Source organism: Equus quagga, chromosome 13 (genome assembly GCF_021613505.1).
Source record: "Equus quagga isolate Etosha38 chromosome 13, UCLA_HA_Equagga_1.0, whole genome shotgun sequence".
NCBI classification, from domain to species: Eukaryota; Metazoa; Chordata; class Mammalia; order Perissodactyla; family Equidae; genus Equus; species Equus quagga.
In genome coordinates, this window is record NC_060279.1 from 33176188 (window position 1) to 33199218 (window position 23031).

The window sequence follows — 23031 nt, forward strand, 5'->3', positions numbered from 1 at the left end:
CTTTGGGACGAAGGCATGGTGGCAGCCTCTTTGGCAGCTTAGCTTTTCTTTGCATATTGTTTCTCCTGGTCAGATCATCTGAATGTCTAAAGTTTCTGGATATCTGGAGCAATTTCGTATTAATTTTGCTGGCATAACTTTTGGAACTTGGTTTTAGTACTGTCAAATGACAAAACTAAAACAATATAGTAACGAGTTTGATGTCTTTTATTCAAAAGGAAACAGTCTATGGATTAGGGGGTACAGTGCCTCACAAGCAGTGGTGCACTCTTCCCAAGGGATTGTGGGCAAGAGCGAGTTTTATAGCGCATTAGAAGAGGCAGCAGGGACACAGGCATGACTGGCTAGGAGGTTGGGGATTTCCTTATAAGGCTAGCAGGTCCTATTTTCTAGGGAAGGATAAACCAGCTAAGATGAGTTGGAGGACTGGGATTGGTGTTTGCTATGTTTCCTTGACAGGTGTTTTCCATAAGTGCAGGCCAATTTAGGTTTAGATTTGGGGGAACCTCCATTTTGTGGGTCCCAACATGTGAATTAACTTTAGCAGTACACGTTGCCCTGCATCCCTATTGCCAAAAGTAAAATAGGGATGGGAAAGTCACCCCTCAAGTAGGAACAACTCTTCTTTTATCCACTACCCAAAGAAAATAATCAAGCCTTATCTCTTTGTGTCATTCTTATTGATTTAAAGCATTTTTAAAGTATTTCTTAAATATTCAAACCAAATGTTTCTAAGTCTTCTAGCTTTCTAGTGTCACTCTTTCCTTTAACATTTAACACCTCATAAAACACCTCAAGGCCCATCCCACACTCAGTTGGAAATCCCTATTTCTGAGGATTGCTAGATGGGTGGGAAGGGAGCAGTACTTATATTTGTCTGGTAACCTCTCACTCCAAATTACTGCTCCTACAGAGTTTTCAACATTTATTGTCATTTCATCTTCTATAGTTGTGTTCTTTTCACATTATTTCATCACTAGCATGGACTCTGACCCTCAAAGTACTGCCAAACACAAGTCTGTGTGTCTATCACACTTCCACTTAAAGATGTAAGGAAAAGGGCCAGAGTCTACAGCACAGCACACAATAGGAAACAAATTAAAACTGAATTCTTTAAAGCACTGTCCTCAAAGACCTTTGGTCATCCCTGTGCGGGTATCATCTTCTTTAGGTTCTGGCATGTACCCTTCCTGGGAGCTCATTCTCTCTCTCCTCCTTTCAAGTGGCAGGGCCCCCAAAGCTAGTGGTCTCCTAAAACCTGCTCATACAGGTTCACATAAGTCAATTGTTAAAATTTCAGGAATTTTGCAAGCCTGTGTAAACACAGCCATTCCTAAAAACTAAATTATATAAGCTTACATTTAAATAAATTATATTTTTAAAAGGTAGTGTGTTCAAAATGCATTGCTTCCTAATTATTTCACTACCCTTTACTATTCTATGCTCTTGAGATAATTTATATCTATTGTATCTGTATAGTGGAAATACTATATAATGGTACACATCTTTATGCAAATTCTGCCACAGAAACGGGCAAGCACTATAAATCAGGGGTTTGTGGGGGGTTTTTGTTTATTGCTATTTTTATTGGAGAGGTGGTTGTTAAACATTTGCCAGCACACCACTCCTCTTCTCCCCAGGGAAAACTGAAACACACCAGTTATTCTATTATACAGATCAAGTTAAACTCTTTATCACAGTCACAGTGACACAGTCTGGAGCCTAGATCTGAACAAAAGAGGCCTATTGAGGAGCTTTTCTAAACCCTAGAGACTTCCGTTTATCAGATGAGTTTTACCACGCCCACAAAATTTGCAACTGCTGCTGGTGTTTTTTTAAAATGCATTTACGAATCTCTGACCCTGTTTTCTTTCACAGCAAATACTGAAGACAAGGATTCAGTATAAAGATGCTTAAGAGAAGTCAGTGAAAGAAGAAGGCAGGGACTTCAGAAAACCTGAATTTCCCTCATAGGAGGGAGTTAGGAGAGTCTGAGCTGTTGAGGGAAAAAATCCTAAAACCAAGCTAATGGAAACACTCCTGTCTGTGCGGGGGATAATAAAGGTGAAGGGAGCACCCCCTTCTACATTTATGAGTCATTTCCTATTTTAATTCTTCCTGTTTGTCCTTGGTTTTTCCACAAGAAATTGTTGAGGGGCCAATGGTGCAGCAGTTAAGTTCACATGTTCCACTTCAGTGGCCTGGGCTGGAGGGTTCGGATCCTGGGTGCTGACCTATGCGTCATGTCAAGCCATGCTGTGGCAGGCGTCCCACATATAAAGTAGAGGAAGATGGGCACGGATGTTAGCTCAGGGCCAGTCTTCCTCAGCAAAAAGAGGAGAATTGGTGGCAGATGTTAGCTCAAGGCTAATCTCCCTCAAAATAAAAAGAAAGAAATTGTTGAGTCTACTTTCCACGCTTACCTCCTCTCTCAGGTCATGAAGCCACACCACAGCCCTAGTGCCAGGTGAATATGCTGGGGACTCTGAAGCCCTTTGATGTTGAAAGCCGTTAGAGAGCCAGAAATGACTTCTGAATTTGCAAACTTTCCGGTCGGTGGCTGTAAGCCTATCTGATTAAACTGTAGATATAAGCCCTGGACCTAGCCCTAGTCTAAATGCTTGCTTGCTTGCTCTCTTTCTTTTTTCCTTCCTTCCTTCACCGTCTCTCTCTCTCTCTGCTCGCCCTCCTCCCATCCTTCTTTCTTTCTTTTTTCCGTTTGTGTCGCTCTCAGTATTTTAAATGTATCTTGACTGGGAAGTGCTGTCACAAGGAGAGGAAGTAAAAGTCAGAGCCTATGATTTGGAGGCTCATAACTGAACTACTCTCAGTCCACCAGAGGCCTGAGAAAGAGAAGATAAGAGAAAAGAGCAAAACAGTCTTCCTGTGAAAGAAGAACCATAAAACAAAACTTCTTAGCTTTGTTTACCTTTTTCCTAACAACATCACAGTCCCTACATCTGAGAATAATATCAGCTCTACCCTGGGCAGCCACTGTCCTCTGCAGTGTTTGTTCAAGCAGCTGGAAGGAGCAGGGGCTCTGTTGTGGGACAACCCTGAGAGCATCTGTCCCCTCTTCACTGGCTCTTTGACCTCCATGAGCTGCTCAACCTCCCTAAGCCTGTTTCCTCAAGGCCGTACTCAGGCAGGCCTTGCAGGCACAGCCAAATGACTGTTACTGGCCAGTGTTATCCTGATTGGTCACTGACCGTGCTGTACCAGTGGCTAAACAATTCTGATTAGATCAAATAGTCGATGTAAAGAGTCTATCACAGAGTCTGCCCGGACATACATAGCAGTGTGTGTTCAATATACCTTAGTTCTATGAGTTCTTTTCCTACCCACCCACCTTCAAACCTCACCACCAACACAGGTCTGTTGGGAAGGAGTAAAAAAAAAAAAAAGTTACTATTATGTTCCACAGCTTACATAAAGGAAAACTCAGACACGGAGATGAAGGGACTAAGAACATGATGGTGAGTCAGACACACCAGTCCTTGATCAAGGCTTCCCAGGCTTGATTCAGAGCACTAACCACAAGACTCTAGGCCTCCCTGGTAATCAATTAAAAGTTCTAAAGTGGAAAGAGAATAAACTGTGGTGTCAGAAAGATCTCGGTTCAGATTTTATCTCTGCCCCTTACTATCTATATGATCTCAAACAAGTCACATAAACTTTCCAAACCTCAGTTTTCACTGTGTAAAATGGGACCAATACACCCAAATGTTTAAGTGGGATAATGCATGTATAAAAGATGCTTAAAATGGAATTCTTTCTTTTTCAGTTTGGGCTAAGTCTCCAAAACCAAAAATAAAACAATAGATGCTAAGCTCTTCCCACATTACTAAGCGTGATACCAGCTCAACACAAGGTTGACATAAGGGAAGCCATATTGTAGAAAAGAAACCACATTTTAACTTTAAATAACCTCTGATTTACTAACCCAGACACACACTGTAGATTTTATGGCTCCTCTCAGCTGCGATAAGATGATAACTTTGTCCTTTTGAGTTCTCTAGGAATGTGATGACTCTTGGGCAGAGCCTATACTGATAGCCATCGTCAATGATGACTGAAAGATCAGGGTATGGGGTGTTGCTCTGGTCTCTGATGCATATCCAGTAAAACAAAAGAACTATCAGGAACTAAGACCGGATGTCTGTCCTGACCCAGAAACCAACCACCTCCCCCGACCTAGAAACCAGCCCCTATATAACTGGCCTATAGTCTTTGTTCTGTAAGATGATTCTTTCGGATATTAGTTGGCCATCTTCCCTCTTGCTAGCAAGCTGTAATAAAGAAACCCTTTTGCTCCTACCACCTTTCCTCCTGACTATTGGCATTTCTTGAGACGAGCAGATGACCCTACCTTGGGCGATAACAAGCTTGCTCACTTTTTCAGGAATTTACAAAGGAAATGACCAAAAGTTGGCTTTGTGGCCCTCAACATGTCACCTATATCAGGAGTTAAAGTTGAAGAGAAGGGGAAGGACAGAATTTCTTTGGAAAGAACTGTGGGAATGCTGTGTTCTACACAGCAGGGGAGAAGGGGACTTCCCCCTCACCTCAAACCAGTCAGATGGGCTTTAATAAAACCATAAATGGCAGATCTTCAGAGGGACATGTGTCCTCTGGAATTTGGGGTATATAAGGACTATAAAGAGAGGCTGTGGATACATGGGCCTGAGGCCACGGAGCAGAGAAAGAAAGAAGACAGACCATCCAAGATAGTGGCACAGGAATGTAGGAATGCTTCCCTAGACCGGACATAGGCTTTCCAAGATGGAGTTAACCTGGAGCCACTTTGAAAGTTTGTCACTCCATAAAGGTCTCCCATGAGAAACTTTGGGAAATTCAGCCTTGAGAGTTGAAGCTAAAACCAGCCAATCAAATAAGAGGCATCACCCACATCACAGGAATTGCAGTTAAAGATTACCAGCAGAGGAATTTTTGAAGAACCTACAAATATACCCCATGGGAAAAATGGCCAACAATCTTTAATTTGCCCCATTCCAGATCACAGGAGTACATACGATGGACTCAAACCTCCATTCTACATCCTTTGCCAATACAATGCCCTTTTCATGGCGTTGCTCTCATGGTCACTTCTGGCTCCAAATTCCTGCTTCTGCTAAATTAGTTCAGTTTATTGATCATTTGGCCACCTGTTTGTATTTCCTTCTACCTTAAACCTACGTGAGGCTCAGGATTCTTTCCAAAATTTCCACCTGAAAAGCCTCATTTACACAAAGCTGTTGCATCGTTAGAAGAATCTTTTGATTGTATGGAGAATTTTTGGAAAAGGGATTGGTTTACACTGAAGCAAAACGAAGTGGCAAGTATTATTTTTATCTTCCCTACAAGCATTTCCATCCTATTCTTCTGGTAATAGACCCTTTCCCCCTAGGCAAAAATGTCATCACACGATCTGCGTAAGGCATTTATAGTGCCCTATTTCACTGGCATTCATGATTTGTCCCAGGAATGGACATGTAATCCAAGCAAGCCTAATTAGAACACGTCCCTGGAATTTTTATAGGCATATGGGCACAAAAAAAACTCTCTTTCTGTGCTTGCTGAGCTGAGTCCTGCAATAACCATGTTTCCTGCCACAAGGCAAAGTCCTGTGTTCAGTAGGAAAGAGTAAAGTCAACATGGAAAGAGAAACAGAGTCACAGAGATGAGCAAGATGGGAAAAGAAGGAAGGGAGGGTAGAAGGGAGAGGAGAGAGATCCAGCAATGTTAATTCAAGTTTCTGGTTCCAGTTCCTGCAGCTTTGGTTTCTGTAACTCTCCTTAGATGCTACAAACTCTCCTGGTATCTTTCCAAACTTTGCAAGTCACTAAGATCTCTTTTTTATTTAAGCTTCTTTGCATTGGGTTTACGTCACTTTCAAACATAAGGCTAATTAATACAGCAAAAAAAACTTCCAATTAAATGTTAGAGATCTAGCCTTAAAAGCCCTTTTCCTATTCTACCCCCAGGAACGTCCCCCCTACGTATCTCTCTAATTTTATACTTTTTTTATTTTTGGTGAGGAAGATCAGCCCTGAGCTAACATCTGCCACTAATCCTCCTCTTTTTGCTGAGAAAGATTGGCCCTGAGCTAACATCTGTGCCAGTCTTCCTCTATTTTATATGTGGGATGCCTGCCACAGCATGGCTTGATAAGCAGCGTGTAGGTCCGCGCCCAGGATCCAGGCCTGCGAACCCCGCACTGCTGAAATGAAACACACAGAGTTAACCACTACACCATCAGGCCAGCCCCATAGTTTTAGACTCTTTTGATGGCTTCACTCTTTTTCCTTGCTTTTTTCTTTCTTTCTTCTCTTTCCTGTTTCCTCCTGGAATCAAAATTAAGTTCCTTCCAAGGGGTAAAGGGACACATATGCATAGTGATGGATAAAAACTAGACTATTGGTAGTAAACAGGATGCACTCTATACAGAAACTGAAATATAAAATGCACGCCTGAAATCACTCAGTGTTATAAACGAATACTACCTCAATAAAATAATTAAATTTACAAATTAAAAATTATTTTAAAAAAACTAAATTCCTTCTCTTTTGTATGCCAAAGAGTTCTGCCACTTTTTTCATTGTATTGGTCCTGAAATCCACGTCCTCAGATCACATCCTGTACCGTGAGTGGTTTATCAAGGTATTTTGTTAAGGACAGTTCAATGCAAGAAAAGTCTTGGGCCATTAGTTGGCTATTAGGAAAAGAATCCAATCCAGACATTCCCTAAGAAATTTTTGGATAATTGGTCAGGTAAATTACTTAAGTTTACTAACCCATAAAATTACATTTTAGAGTTACAGAATCTATATAGATGAGCCAGCCCAACTCCTTTAATAAGCTTAGAGGAGTTAAGTCACTTGTCTAGTACCAAAAAGGAGTTAGTATAGTGTCAGGGCTCCTGATTCTTTGTCTAGGGCCTCAGGTCACCAGACGAAAAACTAAGCCTCTATGACCTGACTATTGCCAAAATATAGGTTGATTTAGGTTTGCAACTCAATGCTCAAAAGAAACAACTGAGCTTCAGTCCAACTATTGTTTTTAGTGCCAATGAGTCAATTCCTACTCCTAGCAATCCTGTGTACAGCAGAATAGAACCCTGCAACGTCTTTTTGCACCATCCTTTCATCTTTTGGCACTATATCAGACAAGGCTCCACTGCTATTCATAGTGTTTTCAAGGCCATTTTTTCAAGAGTGGGTAGTCAGCTCCTTCTTCCCAGTCTGTCTTAGTCTGGAAGCTCTGCTGAATCCTGTCCATCATGGGTGACCCTGCTGGTATCTGAAATAGCAGTGGTATTGCTTTCAGCATCACAGTAACATGCAACCACCACAGTGTGACAACCAACAGATGGATGGGGTGGTTCCTAGACCAGGAAAAAAACCCAGCCCATGGCAGTGACAGTATTGAGTCTTAACCACCAGCCTACCAGGGCTCAACCATAAATGATGTAAAATAGATCACCAGTTCTCTAACACTTTTAGATCTGGAAACTGTTATTTAAATGAAATCCTATACTGACCGCAAATAAAAATAAAATGATAATAATAACTATAGTAGTTGAGATCCTCCAAGAAATAAGATGCCAAAGATTTATTGGAGGAGATGTCTATGACAGCAAAAGAAGAAGGTGCTGGGGAAGTGGAGAGACCCTCAGACCATGATGTAGATCTGACCCTTAGGAAAAAGAGAAAAAAGAAAGAAGGATTGCATTAATAGAGTCTCAGACTGCTGTGCAGTTCTAAGAAAGTTTCAGCTAGGCTGAGTCCTCAAGCCAAAGTCACCCATTAGAGGAGTCTGCATCTTGCAGAAAAAAGCTTGCATTAGTATTCGTATCACATCCAGTTTTGACTAGGAGCAGCCTGTGAAAAGTGTGGCTTCAGTATGAACATAATGATGGGTTCAGAGCATACTGCTGGGGCCATCAACCAATTAGGCTTCCTGCAACAAAAGATCTGACTGGTGAACTTTTGTGGCTAGCTCAATTAAAAAAAAAATTTTTTTAAGCACAAGTTGCATTTGCTTCTTTTCTATATCTTTCACTTCTCTCCTTATTGTGTTCATGTGGAAAGAAATGGAAGAAACAGAAAATAACCAAATGGAAACTATAAAGTTGAAAAATACAATATCTGATGTGACAATTCACTAGCTGGGCCTAACAGTTGCAAAAGAAATGTTCAGTAAACTTGATGACAGTAATAGAAACCATCCAAAGTGAACAACAGAGAGAAAAAAAACACTTAAAAAAGAGACAAGGACAGTACCTCAGTGGATTGTGGCACTATTAACCAGTATAAAAATAAATGTAATCAGAGACTCAATGAGAGAGGAGCAGAGAAATATTTCAAGGAATGATGGCCAAAAATATTCCAAATTTGATGAAACTATAAACTCACAGATCCAAGAATCTCAATGAACCCCAAGCAAGATACACATAAAAACCACACCAAGTAATATCATAACCCAATTATTGAAAACTGGTGATAAAAAGAAAATCTTAAAAGAAGCCAGGGGGAAAAGGAACACTACATACAGGAGACGAAAGATAAGAATTATTGCAGCCTTCTAGTAAAAAAAATTTGCAAGCCAGCAGACAAACAACATCTTTAAAATATTGAAATAAAAAACACTAAATCTAAAATTCTATCTGGAGAAAATATCTTTCAAAAAAAAAGATAGGCAAAATAAAGATATTTTTAAGAAGAATAAAAGAATGGAAGTAAATTAACTGCACACACAACTCAAAATTATTTAAAAGAATACAAAAATTTCCAATAACCTAAAATTCACAATATCCGATACCCAATAAAAAATTATCAGACATGCAAAGAGGCAGGAAAATATGACCCATAATGAGGACAAAAACAAATAAATATATAATTTCGTGAAACTTGGAAACAGAACTAAAAAATGACACAGATGATAAAATGAGTAGGAAATGACATTTAAATACTATTATAAACATATTCTAAATGTCCAAGAAGGTAGAAGAAAATGTGAGCATTAAGGAGAAACAGGGAAGATATGAAATAGACCCAAATTGAACTTCCAGTGATAAAAAATACAATGTCTGATACCCAAAAATTCACTATGTGGAATTAAGAACTCATGAGACATTGCACAAGAAAAGATTAGTGAACTTGAAGACATAGCAATAGAAACTATTCAAAATGAAAGAGAAAAGACTGAGAACAAAATAACCAAAAATCATTGACCTTTCATGTAATTTCAAATGGACCAATATACATGTAATTAGAGTTCAGGAAAAGGGGAGGGGCAAAAAATTCAGAGAAATAATGGTCAAACTTTCCAAGTTTCACGAAATTATAAACCCATAGATCCAAGAAGCTCAATAAATCCCAAACACAAGAAACTTCAGAAAACTTTGCCAAGGTACATCATAATCAAGTTGCTTAAAACCAGTGATAAAGAGAAAAGCTTAAAAGCAGCCAGAGAAAAAAGACGTTATGTACAGAGGAATAAAGATAAGAATGACAGCAGACTTCTCATTGGAAACAATGCAAGCCAGAAGACAGTGAAGCAACATCTTGAGAATGAGGGACAAAAATTGTCAACCTAGAATTCTATACCCATTGAAAACAGCCTTCAAACACAAAGCTGAAATACAGACTTTTTCAGACGTACAAAAGCTGAAAAAATTCATAACCAGCAGATCAGTACTACAAGAAATGTTAAAGGAAGTCCTTCAGGAAGAATGATAATGATACCAGATGATTTAATTAGAAAAGGCAGCACACCTACTGTTCGATCCCTTTTCTTACCCCTCTGCTGAGGTGCTCCAGGTGGGGACTCTAGAGATGCTTAAGGATGCCTCAGAACCATCTAATTGATCTCCACAGGTCCTTCCATTTCTCACCTTTCAAAATGAATTGATTCTGGATTGTGTGTTTTCCCTTGGGCATTTGACCTAATAGAGGAATGAATAACCATCAAATAAATATTAGCAAGTGACTTACAGTTTCATGATGCAGAGAGTTAGGAATTGTAATTAATTTAATGTGATGGTTTTCCAAAACCATCCTTTTCCAGTGTTAGTGATATTTGCCACATAATGTTCTGATCATCAGCAATCAGGGATGTGGCAGAGGAAGTACAAAGAGGTGGAATTTATGCTAGAACTGAGAGTCAGACAAAACCAATAGTAAAAAATCACAGTATATACTAGTTAAAAGCACACTGAAGCTGACTCTTAAGAAATGGAGTTTTAGGCCAGCTCTGCAACTGGTTACATAAGCTTGAGACTCACAATTCTCTTCTGGACCTCAGTTTCTGCATATTTATAGTTAGGGTGTTGTTTAAATGACTCTGAAACCTCTCCCAGTCCCAGCCGTGTGTGATTCTATGAGTGTAACTAAAAACAGACTAATCTCATCCTGTCTGTGACTATCACACCCTTTTCAATCTGACTAGTTATCAGCAGGGAAATTCCCACAACCCCGAAATAGCCATTATTTTTATAATTTAAACATTTAAATTTGACAACATGGATAAACTTTGAGGGCATTATGCTAAGTGAAATAAGTCAGACAGAGAAAGACAAATGCTGCATAATCCCACTTATATGTGGAATCTAAAAAAAAGAAAAACAAAAAGAAAACTGAACGCATAGATACAGAGAACAGATAAGCAATTGCCAGAGGTGGGGAATGGAGAGTGAGTGAAATGGCTTAAGGTGGTCAAAAGGTACCAGTTTCCACTTGTAAAATAAATAAGTCACGGGGATGTAATGTAACGTATAGCATGGTGACTGTAGTTAATAATACTGCATTACATATTTGAAAGTTGCTAAGGGAGTAAATATTAAAAGTTCTCATCACAAGAAAAAAATTTGTAACTATGTATGATGATTGATGTTAACTAGACTTACTGTGGTGATCATTTTGCAATATATGCAAATATCAAATTATTATGTTGTAATAATAACATGTAAGCCTCATGTAAGAGCCATGTAAGAGCCATGTAAGCTTCCTGGCTCTTCATAGGAACACATGTTCACAAAATGGTGGCATTACACCAATGTTGCATGTCAATTATACCTCAATTTTTAAAAAAATTAAAATGGGTAATTGTTGTTTCAAAATGTTTTCAAAATTTATATATCATATAATGTCCTTGAAAAGGCAAAGCCAAAGGGAAAGAGAAGAGAAAGTGGTTGCTAGAGTTTGAGGGTGGGAGGAGGGGTTGACTACAAATGGGTACCACAAGGGAATTTTTAGCGTGATGGAACTTTTCTGTATCTTGAATGTGGTGTTAGTTATATGACTGTATGCATTTGTGAAAACCCACAGAATGATATACCACAAGGAATGAATTTCGCAGTATGTAAATTTAAAACTAACTAAATAATTTTTAAAAGAATAAGTCAATAGCTTTAGTTGTAATTCATATTCTTTTTTTAAGTTTACATCATTTTAATGTATCGTAGATAATTTTCCAAGCATTAAATTTAACTTCTTATTTGACTATCTAGTCTCTTAAAAATATCCCAATTCTTAGCATATACTTCAAACATACATAACGTATAACGTAAAATAATCACCTTGTTTTAAAATATGACACGTATAGCCTTAAAAGACTTTTTAAAAACAGATTTATTGAGGTATAATTTACATACCATAAATTCATCCATTGTAAGTGTACAGTGTACAGTTCAATGATCTTTTGTAAATTTACAAGTTGTGCAAACATTATCACAGTCTAATTTTAGAACATTCCATCACCCCAAAAAGATCCTCATGCCCATTTGAAATTTAAGAGACTGAAAAAAGGTAGAAGAGGAGGAGTAATCTGGTAAGAAATTTGAGACACAGAATCCCAGACTTTCAGAGTTACAAAGCTCTGAAGAGCATCGAGCTCAAACTCCCACCCATGTTCAAATGCCTCTGTGACACATCTGGTGGGTAGTTATCCAACATATTTAGACAACATTCAGTGATAATTAAGTGGTTATCTTATTTAACAACCCATTTCATCCTTGGCCAGGTCTATTTATTGCACTTATTAGTTCCTTTAAAGCACTGAGCCCTTACATAGGCCAGCTCCCATATGCCCTAACCTTCAGCTCAATAACTTCAGTAATTCTCAACTCCAGCAGTCTTAAGATTGTAAAAACAAAAAGTATCTCTGTTATAGGAAAAAGTTAAGAATCTCTGGGACTGAGAATTAAATTAGTATCTAAGGAAGTTACCCAAGAAAAGTTTAAAACGAATTCTCCTTAGGCACTTAAGATTCAAAAAGAAAGCTGAGGTGAAAGAAGCCTGCAAGCCTTAAAGTAGAAGAGCAGGCTGAGGGAACTGAGCACAGCACTGGGCTATGGGCTGGAGCTGCAGGATGGCTATGGAGCATGTCTGGGGTAGAGGACTAGAAACAACAGAGGAAAAGGTTAGGTGACACCAGCAGAAAAGTGCAAGGGACTGTATAAAACCATTTCAAGGCAGAATTCTAAAGTCGACCAAGTCAAGAGGACCTGTCAGTAAAGTAGATCAAAAACGCAGCTGTGTAATTAAATATGAAACTAACATTAAGATTACTTACATTTGCGTATGTTACCCCATCCCATGAATTTCCTCACTTTCTTCTAGGTAGGTAATAACTTGCCTGACTGGTTCTTGTGTGTTGCACTGGACAAGTAAAAAGACTGGTGGAGGGGTCATAATCCCGTAAACCACCAAAGGATGCAAGGAGAGCAGATGTGTTGGATGCTGTGAAATTACCAAACCATCGGGGCTGGTTTTATGGGCTTATCACCTGTCCGATCACACACTTAGAAGGTCCTTGCATTGGGTTTAATACTCTGCTGTTGCCCTCCTGCAATTCTTAATAATTTTTTTAATAGGAGGCTCTGTTTTCTTCTTGCAACTGTTACTGAACCAGGCCTGTTTTGCCCACTGTGCAGTATATCGATCACCAAGACAACAAGTTTTGCAGCAGAGAAAGGGTTTACTTGCAAGGCAGCTGAGTGAGGAAATGGGAGAATAAGCCTCAAATCCGCCTCCCCAAAAATAAGAATTAGGGATATTTATGGGATAAAGGGGCAGGCTAGTCTGAAGTGTGGGGATAGATGATTGGAGGTAAGGAAAAGTGAGGTGATCAATGATCTGTGCAAACATGGTCAAGCTTCATGGCTCTTCATAGGACGCATGTTCACAAAATGGTGGCATTAGCATGATCTGAGGGTGGAGTTTTCAGCCCCCCTAATGTCAAAGGGTGACCTATCAGACACTCGCACAGGCCCAGTTGACGGGTCAGTGGTCTCAACCAACTCGTACTGGGCAAGGACTTGACTCTCAGTTCCTGAAAAACAACTTAAACGCCCATTACCATGGTGACCCAAACATCAGAGATGTTATCTATATGGAACCCAGTGGGAGTCTGGTAATATATTGCTTACCTACGTGACTTTTAAGAATAAGCAGCATAGCTAACAATGGGTGGGCAAATAACTAAAAGCCACAATTAATAACAGCCTGAAAAAATAACCTTAGTTATTAGCTACCTAATCATGAACGGCTATCTGTCCACCAGTTTCACAACAGGCCATGCAAATTACATAGCTGATCCTGAAACTCACTCACACCAAGTATGGGGCAGAGGGGGGAAAGTAATAACCACACATTATATTTGTACGGCCCATTAAGATTTCAAAGTCCTTTCTCAAATCTTGCTTGACCCTCATAATATCTTTTAAGGAGGCAAAAAAGATGAGGAATAGTGGTTTGTCCAAGGATGTAGAATCAGGGAAATTTAGAAGAGATGTTATCAACTGTGTGGTTTATTTTTTCCTGAGTCATTTTACAAATAAAAAGCTCAGGTTCAGGGAAGTTAGAAGACTTGTTCAAGGTCACACAACAAGTACAACACCAGGAAGCAGGGCTTCTTGTTTCCATTCTGGAGTTCTTTCCACTATAGCATGTTGTCTCTGTGGAAGTTCTGGACTGCGAACTCCATGAGGGCTGGCATCATGTGTTATTTGTTTATGCCGGATCAGAGTGGGAACCCAGTGAATGTATATATAACTGCTTCCATTTAAAAAAATGCTGTATTATTTGTATTTGTAATCTCTCATTTGATCTTCCCAAAAGGTTTATAAAGCAAATGAGATAGGTATTAGTGTCCTCCTTTGCAAGTGAAGGAAACAGTTTCAAAGAGGCACATGTACGGTTACAGAGCTTTATTGTGACCCAGGAAACAGACCGGATGGGCCTTCACTCTTTCTCATAGACTTCTCACCAACTCTCACCACCTAGGAGACTTCCTTTCCAGTTCCTCGCTGGGTGTGTCAGTGCTGTTCTCCTCAAATGGATAAGAAATCAGGTATTTAGTAAGCTCTCCCTCCAAGTAGGCACTGCAAAAGAAACTGGAGCCGTAGAAAAAGAAACTAAAATCTACATATGTGTAGATACACATGGTCACAAAGAAAGATGACGACAGAGTTCCATTTGAATTTAAGTGAAAGAGTCACTGGAGTTCATGTAGTCCCCAAAATAAGAAAACTGAGGTCACCCTAAGGTCACACAGTAAATAGTTACAGCAAGGACCCAGGTTTTCTTGCTTCCAGGGCCTTGGAAGTTGTTACATAACTTCTGCGGGCAGCGCTCCTCTGGTTCACTACCTTAATTCTTTGCTTGATGACTTGAATTATCCCTTTGTTCTCCTCAAAGTACCAAAGCCTGAGAGTCAGCTATTGACAAGAGTCACCACGCATGTAGCTCTGATCAGCGTGACTTGGGCAGGGCAGCAGATGGGGACACGCCATCCAGGAGAACTTACAAGCCTTCATGAATGGGGCAGTCGGCCTGGAACTGACTCAAGGAAGTTAAGAGATACTCAACACTGATTGTACGTTAGTATTTTCATAATACTACATCTGTAAAATAACCACATGGAAACAATAAATGGAAAGAGGAAAGAACAGGTACACAAAGTTAGTAATTCCATCCTTCTCAAATTTGAACAGAGGGCTTTAGTCACCCAGACTGGAAGAAGCGATGAAAAAGTGACATATAACAGAGGTGATGGTACATGTCAGCGGGAAAAGGATGGATTTTTTAAATAAATCACGCTGGAACAACTGAACCTCTCCTTCTCTGACACCATACACAAAACTCAATTCCAGGAGTATGAAAGACCTGAAAGTAAGATGCAAAACATAAAGATTTTAAAAGACAATCTAGGAGAATATCTTCGTGATCTTGGCATAGAAAGGATTTCTTTAAAAAAGACACAAAAGCACTAATCATAATCATACATTAAAAATTTTTTAATCTGTTCACTTCAAAAAATCATAAGGAAAGTGAAAAGCCAAGCCACAAACTGTGAGCAGATATTACGACGTGTAAGTGACAAAGGACTAATATCCAGAAACGTATCATGAATTCCTATGAATACACATATGAGAGAGAGGGAGCCAATAAAATAAAATAGAGGCAAAAGGCGTAAACGGGCATTCCCCAAAAGGCAAAGGGGAAATCCAAATGGTCAATGGAGATATGAGAAATAGTTCAACCGCTTTACCAATGAAAGAAATGCAAAATAAAACCACAAGGAAGTACCGTTACACATCTCAAATGACAAAAATATTAAGGTCTGAGAATACCAAGTGTAAGAGAGGGCAATGGAGCAATGCAAACTCAGTATAAGTTATACCTGCAGGGCCGGAGTAATTTGCTATCAATAGTTTAGTCTCATCTTCCACTCACTAATTCTACCCAAAGTGTACAGTCCTAGACTTGGAGGGAATCCCACCACCTGCACCAGGAGAACCATGTAAGAATATTTCTAGAAGCGTCGTGCTTATCACCTCAAACCCAGAAACAGCTCGAATGCTCCTCAACAGTAGAATGGATAAACAAACTGTGATTTAGTCATATAATGGAATATTATACACCAACAACCAAGAAAACTGTAGCTGCATGCATCAATCTAACTCAATCTCACGAACAAGAATGAATGAAAAAAGCAAGTCACAAAAGAGCACCTGCGGTATGATCCATTTATAAAAAGATGTAAACAAGTAAAGGTAAACCATATTCTCTAGGGATGCCAACATCTCTAAGGTTTAACAGTTGTTAAACTATAAAAAGAAGCAATTCTCACAAAATTCGAGATAGTGTTACCTGGGCGGAGGGAAGGGACATGTGACTGAGAGGGGCACACAGAGCGTTATGTTCTGTTCTTTAAATTGGATGGTGGTTATACTTGGGTTTGCTTTAACTTTAAACTAGTTTATTAAATAGTATATACTATATTAAATCACAAAATTGTCATTTTTATGTGTCAAATATTGACAATTTCACATGGCTCAATATAAAATATATGTGTGTGTGTTTATGCAATATGATTCATGTATGATATATTTCACAATAAAAAATGAAAAAAGAGGGCCCGGCCCCATGGCCAATGGTTAAAGTTTCCCACGCTCTGCTTCGGCTGCCTGGGTTTATGGGTCTGAATCCCAGGTGTGGACCTACTCCACTCACTAACCACACTGTGGAGGTGTCCCACATGCAAAAAAATAGAGGAATATTGGCACAGAAGTTAGCTCAGGGCAAATCTTCCTTAGCAAAAAAAAAAAGAAAAGAAAAAAGAAAGAAAGATGCATTGGATAGGAGTCAGGAAACCTAGTTCCAAGATGAGTAATTTGGTTCCAGCCTGGGTTCTAAGACCACACAGGATCCTTTACCTCTGTTTCTATAAAGTAGCAGTGTAGACTAGTGGTTAAGTGCTGGGGTTCTGGAAACACGCAGATCTGGCTTTGAATCCCACCCCTGCCACTTATGAACTGCATGCTTGTGACCTGATAACTTATTCAGGCACTGATTCCCTCATCTGTAAAGCAGCTGTAGCAGTAGTACCTACCTATCTTGTAGAGTTGTTATGATATGTACACATGAATTTAAATGAAGCAGTTCTAACAGTGTATATAAATAGCTTAGTGCAATGCCTGGCACTTTGCAAATAACTGATGAGTGTTAGTCATGTTATTGGGTTTCATTCTCTTCTGTCATATTTTTTAGAGGGTTTCAGAAAGATGCAAAAGGAAAATTATGTGAATATCTTTTGAAAAAGCACAAGATTCCATGCAAGCACTATGACTGTTACCATTTTTATCCTCTTACATGTCCACGTTAGTCCATTATCATATATCACAAAGGCAATGCTATCACCTTGACGCCGCTGAAGGCAAAGCAGCTACAGGAGTTAGGATAGACCCTCCACTGCCTTCCTCGCAGGGTCAGGTGTGAACGCAACACCTGAGTTTCTCAACAGAGAATTAAACCATACTCTTCCTAACTCCAACCTGCCAGGGCAAGACTGAAATTCTTGAACTCAAGAGAATAAGTCCTTTCAAAAAGCCATCTAGAGGTCAACCGATCGAACCCCCTGATTCAGGGAAAGTGCCAAAGTCCAAAGAGGGGTCTAAAACAAATGCCAAGTCACCTTTCCAGGGAACCCAGCTGTGCCAGTGAGCTCGATCAGCAGAGACTTCCAGGCTACCAGGAGCAGCAGCCCCTGAGTGTGCAAAGTCCCTTTTCAGACAGAGCCGCAAGCTGCTCAGACCCCCGTGGATTTCTGCCTCAGCAGAGCCAGCAGACAGCTTGGCTTTTCTACTCTGAAACTCTTTTTTCTTTTTAATTTCAAGTGTGCTATTTCTCTATAGAACATTAAAAAATAAATAGGAAGCAGGAGGTATTTGCCACGGAAACAGGATGGACTGTGCCAACGGTGCCCACTCTGCCCTCACCTTGCACCCTGGGTGCAAGAAAAAGAAAACAAAACACCGTACTAGTTCCTAAGAATTCTGAATGTGTAATCTGATTTTAGAGAAGAGCCATATTTGACAGAATTGCCAGGGGAATATGGTCAGTTGATAAAGATAAGAACAAAGATACCTCTGAATAGAAAAAGGCCCATAGCCCCGCTGTGTTATTAACCACACTAACCATTTTATGACAACCAAAACAGAAAGCAAGAAAAGAACTTGAGAAATAGTCGTTCATCCAGAAGTGAGAAACTCCTGTTTTTACAATTAATGAAGTTCTCAAAAGATAGCCAGAGTCAGTCTAAATGTTAATTGTGAGAAGAATACTCACTCTGGTGAGGCAATGTTTTGCCACCTGGGCAGGATACACGGAACAAACAAACAAACAAAAAGGCTCTTAACTACCTCACACTGAGCATAGCCCACAAAATCAGAGGCGAATTTTCCTCTCTCTCAGCTGCTAGGTCCTCCCACCTGAATTTTGTACATTTTTTTAAATTCAGTGCACCTTTGTAAGGAAAAATATTCTCCTCCTGTATGTTTCTCTTTTACTCTCACATTACTACCACATTCACGATACTTCACTTCCGACACCACTCGTGTGGGTTTTCCACACGTCAAGCAATTCTCCATGACTCCAGCCGGTGACCTACAATTCGATTCAGCTCTGACACTATCTACCTGGAGTTAGCGTTGGATCCCACAGTTAAAGGCTCAGTCCCATGAGACTGCCCCCACTTCAGATACCAATCACAAGTCCTAGGTTGTCACCCATACCTGGCTATAAATTCGGGTTCCCATGACCCTTTCCTTGGGTTCAATAATTCCCTAGAATGGCTCATAGAACTCAAGGAAACACTTACTTACATTTATCAGCTTATTACATAATAAAAGATGTCATAAAGGATACAGATGAAGAGATCCATAGGGAAAGGTCCAGGAGGTTCCCAAGCACAGGAGCTTCTGTCCCTGTGGAACTGGTGTGCATCACCTTCCCGATACATGGATATGTTCACCAATCAGCTGTCCGAACCCCCATACTTTTGGGATTGTTAAGGAGGCTTCATCATGTGGGCATGATCAGTCATTAACTCCATTTCCAGCCCCTCTCCCTCTTTGGAGAATGGGGGTCGGGGGGCTGAAAATTCCAAGCTTCTAATCTTGGCTTGGTCTTTCTGGTGACCAGGCCCCATCCAGGAACCATCCAGGAGCCCACCCAGAGTCACCTCATTAGAACAAAAGACACTGCTGTCACCCAGGAAATTCCAAAGGATTTAAGAACTTTGTGTCAGGAGTCTGGGTCATAGACCAAATATTAGAACAAAAGATGCTCCTAGTGCTCTTATCACTTAGGAGACTGCAAGGTTTCAGGTGTTCTGTGCCAGGAACCCAGGGCGGATATATAGATATAGAGAGAGACATAGAGAGAGAGAGAGAGAGATACACTATTGTTTCTATTTACACATATACCACTTATTTAAATTATAACTCAATGTAGTTATAATTATCTATATTTAGATTTACATACTTTCAAATAATAGATAGGTATTTGACCTATAGGACAAGTATAAGGAATTTAGATAGTTTCATATAATCAGTTTTTTGTTAAAACAGAAATGCAAAGTTTTCAATTAATGAACATGCCATGTTTCCATTTTTGTTTCATGCTGTTGCAAGCAAGGAAAAAGAAGTAGCCATAACTTAACCCCAAATTCACAAAATAATTTTGTTCATTGCAAGGTTCATTTTGATTAGAAGTGTAAGTAAAATCTAATTTAAATTTAATTTTCTTGTTTTTATTCTATTAAGCAATGTTAAAACTTTCTAAAGCTTGGTTCAAAAGAATTTCTCCCAGGCTTTTAAAATTATAATTAGATCTTTTTGTCATTTTTACCTTTTTTACAAAACAGAGTTAGGCCTGAAACTCCTGCATTCATTTGTAATCAAATTTAGATTGATTGCCCCCTCCTTGGGAGCCTTGGAGATCCCTAGAGATTTGGCATAAGCTGGTGGCTCCTTGTGCTGACGTCCTTTCTCCATTTGAAAAGCAGTTCCTGGCTTGCTTCTGGGAGCTGGTTGAGACTGAATGTCTACCATGGGACACCAAACACAGCGCAACTGCCCATCGTGAGCTGGGTGTTAACTGAACCACCAAGTATAAAATTAAATGTGACTCACATCAATCCTGATAAAACACAAGTGGAATATAGCAGACTGGGCCTGAACAGGTGCAGAATGCACAGTAAGCTGCATAAGCAGGTGGCGTAGTAACCGTTCAAATGCTTTTCCATCTCTTCCCTCTTTCCACACCTGCAGCCTCAGGGTCAAGTCCCTGTGAACAATTAACGGAGGAAGAGAAGGTGTGGACCTAGAGCTGCACACTACGCCAGCTCCAAACAGAAGCGTACGGCCTCTCCACTACAACTCCACTCAGTGGTGGCTTCAAAGTGGGTGAAAGAAAACCTCTCCAGTGGGCAGAACTTTGAGAAGCACATCTAGTCATCCACTTTGATTGGAAGGAGATGCCTGAGGTATGTATCTACATGACTCATGAACAGTAGCTAACAGGCTGGCTACCTGGTCAGACACTTAAAAGAAAAACGAAATTTGAAGATTGGTGAAAAGGAAGTCTGGGAAAGAACTATATGAAATGGTCAGAATGTGAAGATATTTGTGTCCCATGTAAATGTCCTTTAAAATATGGGGATTTCCTAAGTTCAGAGTTCCTCAGCGGTGACAGGAACCTACTGCATGCAAAGCATCCACCTGGACTTCTCTGTATCATCCAATGGGACTTGGAGGCAAGGGGTACCAATGCAAACATGAAGCTTTTGCTGTCTGTTGGGCCATGAGTAATAAAGTCCTTTGTCTCTGATCCAGGAGTATTGTGTCTCTGTCAGCATCCATGAAACAGTGGCAGGCAAACTTGTTAGCTTTCAAGTGGGATAAAATCTCAGATCCTTTACAGTTGTTGACAGTTTTGGCAATGCACATGAAATGCTATCAGAGACATGGCTTTCTGTAAGAGGAAAGTACAAGGGCCCTTTGTGGCCAGGTTGGGAGATATGAAAGACTCCCTGGGATCCATCAGCAAATGTTCTCATCACAGTGATGCACAAGAGCTGAGGGGTAAGCATCCCCACTATTCTACCTATTAATGAGGCTGAGAAGTGAGAGTGAAGATTGAGACAAGCTGTCCAAATGGTGTTTGATTGCTGTTCATTTTCCTCTGAGTGGGAGGAGGACAGGATGTTATTGTGACAATGCAACAAGCTGCCCGGCAGCACCAGCCACAAGGCAATAAAGCAGTGGTGACTTAGTTGAGATATTCCCAAAGCTAAGACTGATGGTATCAGTATTGAGGAAATAGAGCTTCGGTAAACCAAAACCAGAAATTTGTTTCCTTGAGCCTGGACCACCACCAGTCACGTGAAACTGAAAGTCAGTACTTACTGACACAGAGCCATACTCAAGAGACTGGTTAAGTCATTGCCTCTGCTCCAGAGAGAAACACCATCTTCATCTTCCAAGGCTACTACAGGTTGAACTACTTTATATTAGTTGTTTATAGAAAGCCTCTCTATGAGGTAATATTAAGCTCATCTTTGAATGACAAGAGCCTAATAAGTGAAGATCAAGTGGTAAACATTCCAGACAGCACCTAATGCAAAGATGCTTCATTGAAAAAGAGCATGGCATGTTCCAGAAACAGACAAAAGGACTGAATGTGGGGAAAGAGAAAAAGAGAGGAAGCAAAGATAACTCCTAAGTTTTTTAGCTTGAGCAAGTAGACGGATGGTGGTGCTGTTTAATGAAACACGATCACCAGGGAAGAAGCAGATTTGGGCAGGAAATCAGTTCTGGATGGCTAATGTTAAGTTTGAAATGTCTCTTTGATACCCTTGTGAAGATATCAAATAGGCACGTAGATGTATGAATCTCGAGTTCTGGGGAGAAGTCAGGCCAAGAAACAGAGATTTGAGAGTACTTGGCATATAACTAACATTTATTGGGTGCTTACTATGTGCCAGGCACTATCTAAATAGTTTATGAATATTTTCTTAGTTATACTCTTAACATCCATATGGGGTTGGCACTGTATTATTACTTCCATTTTAAAGATGAGGAAACAGACAAAATTTCCCCAAGGTCACTCAGCTGGTGAAGGTAAAGCCAGAAGAAAAACCCAGGCAGGCTGACTGCAGAGCCCAAGCTCATTACTGCTACGCTATGCTACCCAGTACATGATGGTATTTAAAGCCCTGGGGCTGGATAAGGTCACCCAGGGACGGTGTGCAGATAAGAGAAAAGGGCACTGAAGTCTTGCAGAATTTAGTTATGTCCCTTCAGCATTCACAGTCCCCTCTGTCTGCATCTGTACTTCAGACAAGATGCTAATTTATCAATTGGATCTGTCTCATCAGGAATGTGCCTGTACAAATGACCAACCCCAGTGTCCAAGCTAGATCAACCAGCTCTTATAAATTAATAAAGTAGCATTCTTATTTATAATTGCTCCCTTATATGTATGGCTGGTTTGAGTGCATCCCCAGAACATTATTTCCCTTTGATTAATTGATAAAAATAGAATGTCCGGACCCGGAGTGACCTTCCAAGTCACTAGCACTCTGTGGGGTCCCACCTGAAGCACCCAGCAGGCTTCCCTGGGCATCTCTTTAGCCACAGTATGTGTCATACCAGGAATTCTGGAAAGTAGGGTTTCCATGTGGCTTGTTGAAAATTCCAGGGGAAATGAAATTCTGAACTGAACATGTTTAACTCAGAATCTCTCTCGAATACTACACGCTGTTTCAGGAGCTATTTACAAGCTTTGGCATGGCAGAGACGCTGCTCTCAGGAAGACCCATGGCAGCTGGGGAATAGCAGGGACCAGGTATGGGCTCTGTGGTCTAGACACGAGGGATTTCCACAAAGCCCTTCCTCGCCTGAGTTTTGAACAACTCATGTGTATAACAGCAGAGCACAGAGGATGCTCCCTTTCTGCCAACTCTCCCTTTCTATTTTATTTTTAGAATGAAAGATTCGTTTATAAGTTTTATCTCAGTTGCTAGCACTGACTTTAATAAAATACCACTCTCTCAGTTCTTCAGGAAACCTATTGCCAACTTCCCAAGGTCCAATGATTTTGATACTCACTTCTTAGCAATTACTTGAATACAGCGTCCTCATTGAAGAGAAAGAGGTTCTTTCTGGTCAAAAAGGTTTTGTGC

At 40.1% G+C, this 23031-nt stretch overlaps 1 protein-coding gene across 1 annotated transcript in view; it reads left to right on the plus strand.

Annotated features, from left to right (window-relative positions):
• SLAMF6 (SLAM family member 6) overlaps positions 1-20630 on the plus strand; it is a 70716-nt gene extending 50086 nt beyond the window's left edge. The window contains exon 8 of the mRNA XM_046680713.1: positions 20117-20630. Coding sequence (XP_046536669.1) covers positions 20117-20146 — 30 coding nt within the window. The 3' untranslated portion in view covers positions 20147-20630. The remainder of the gene's footprint in view (positions 1-20116) is intronic.
• The last annotated feature ends 2401 nt before the right edge of the window (positions 20631-23031 follow it).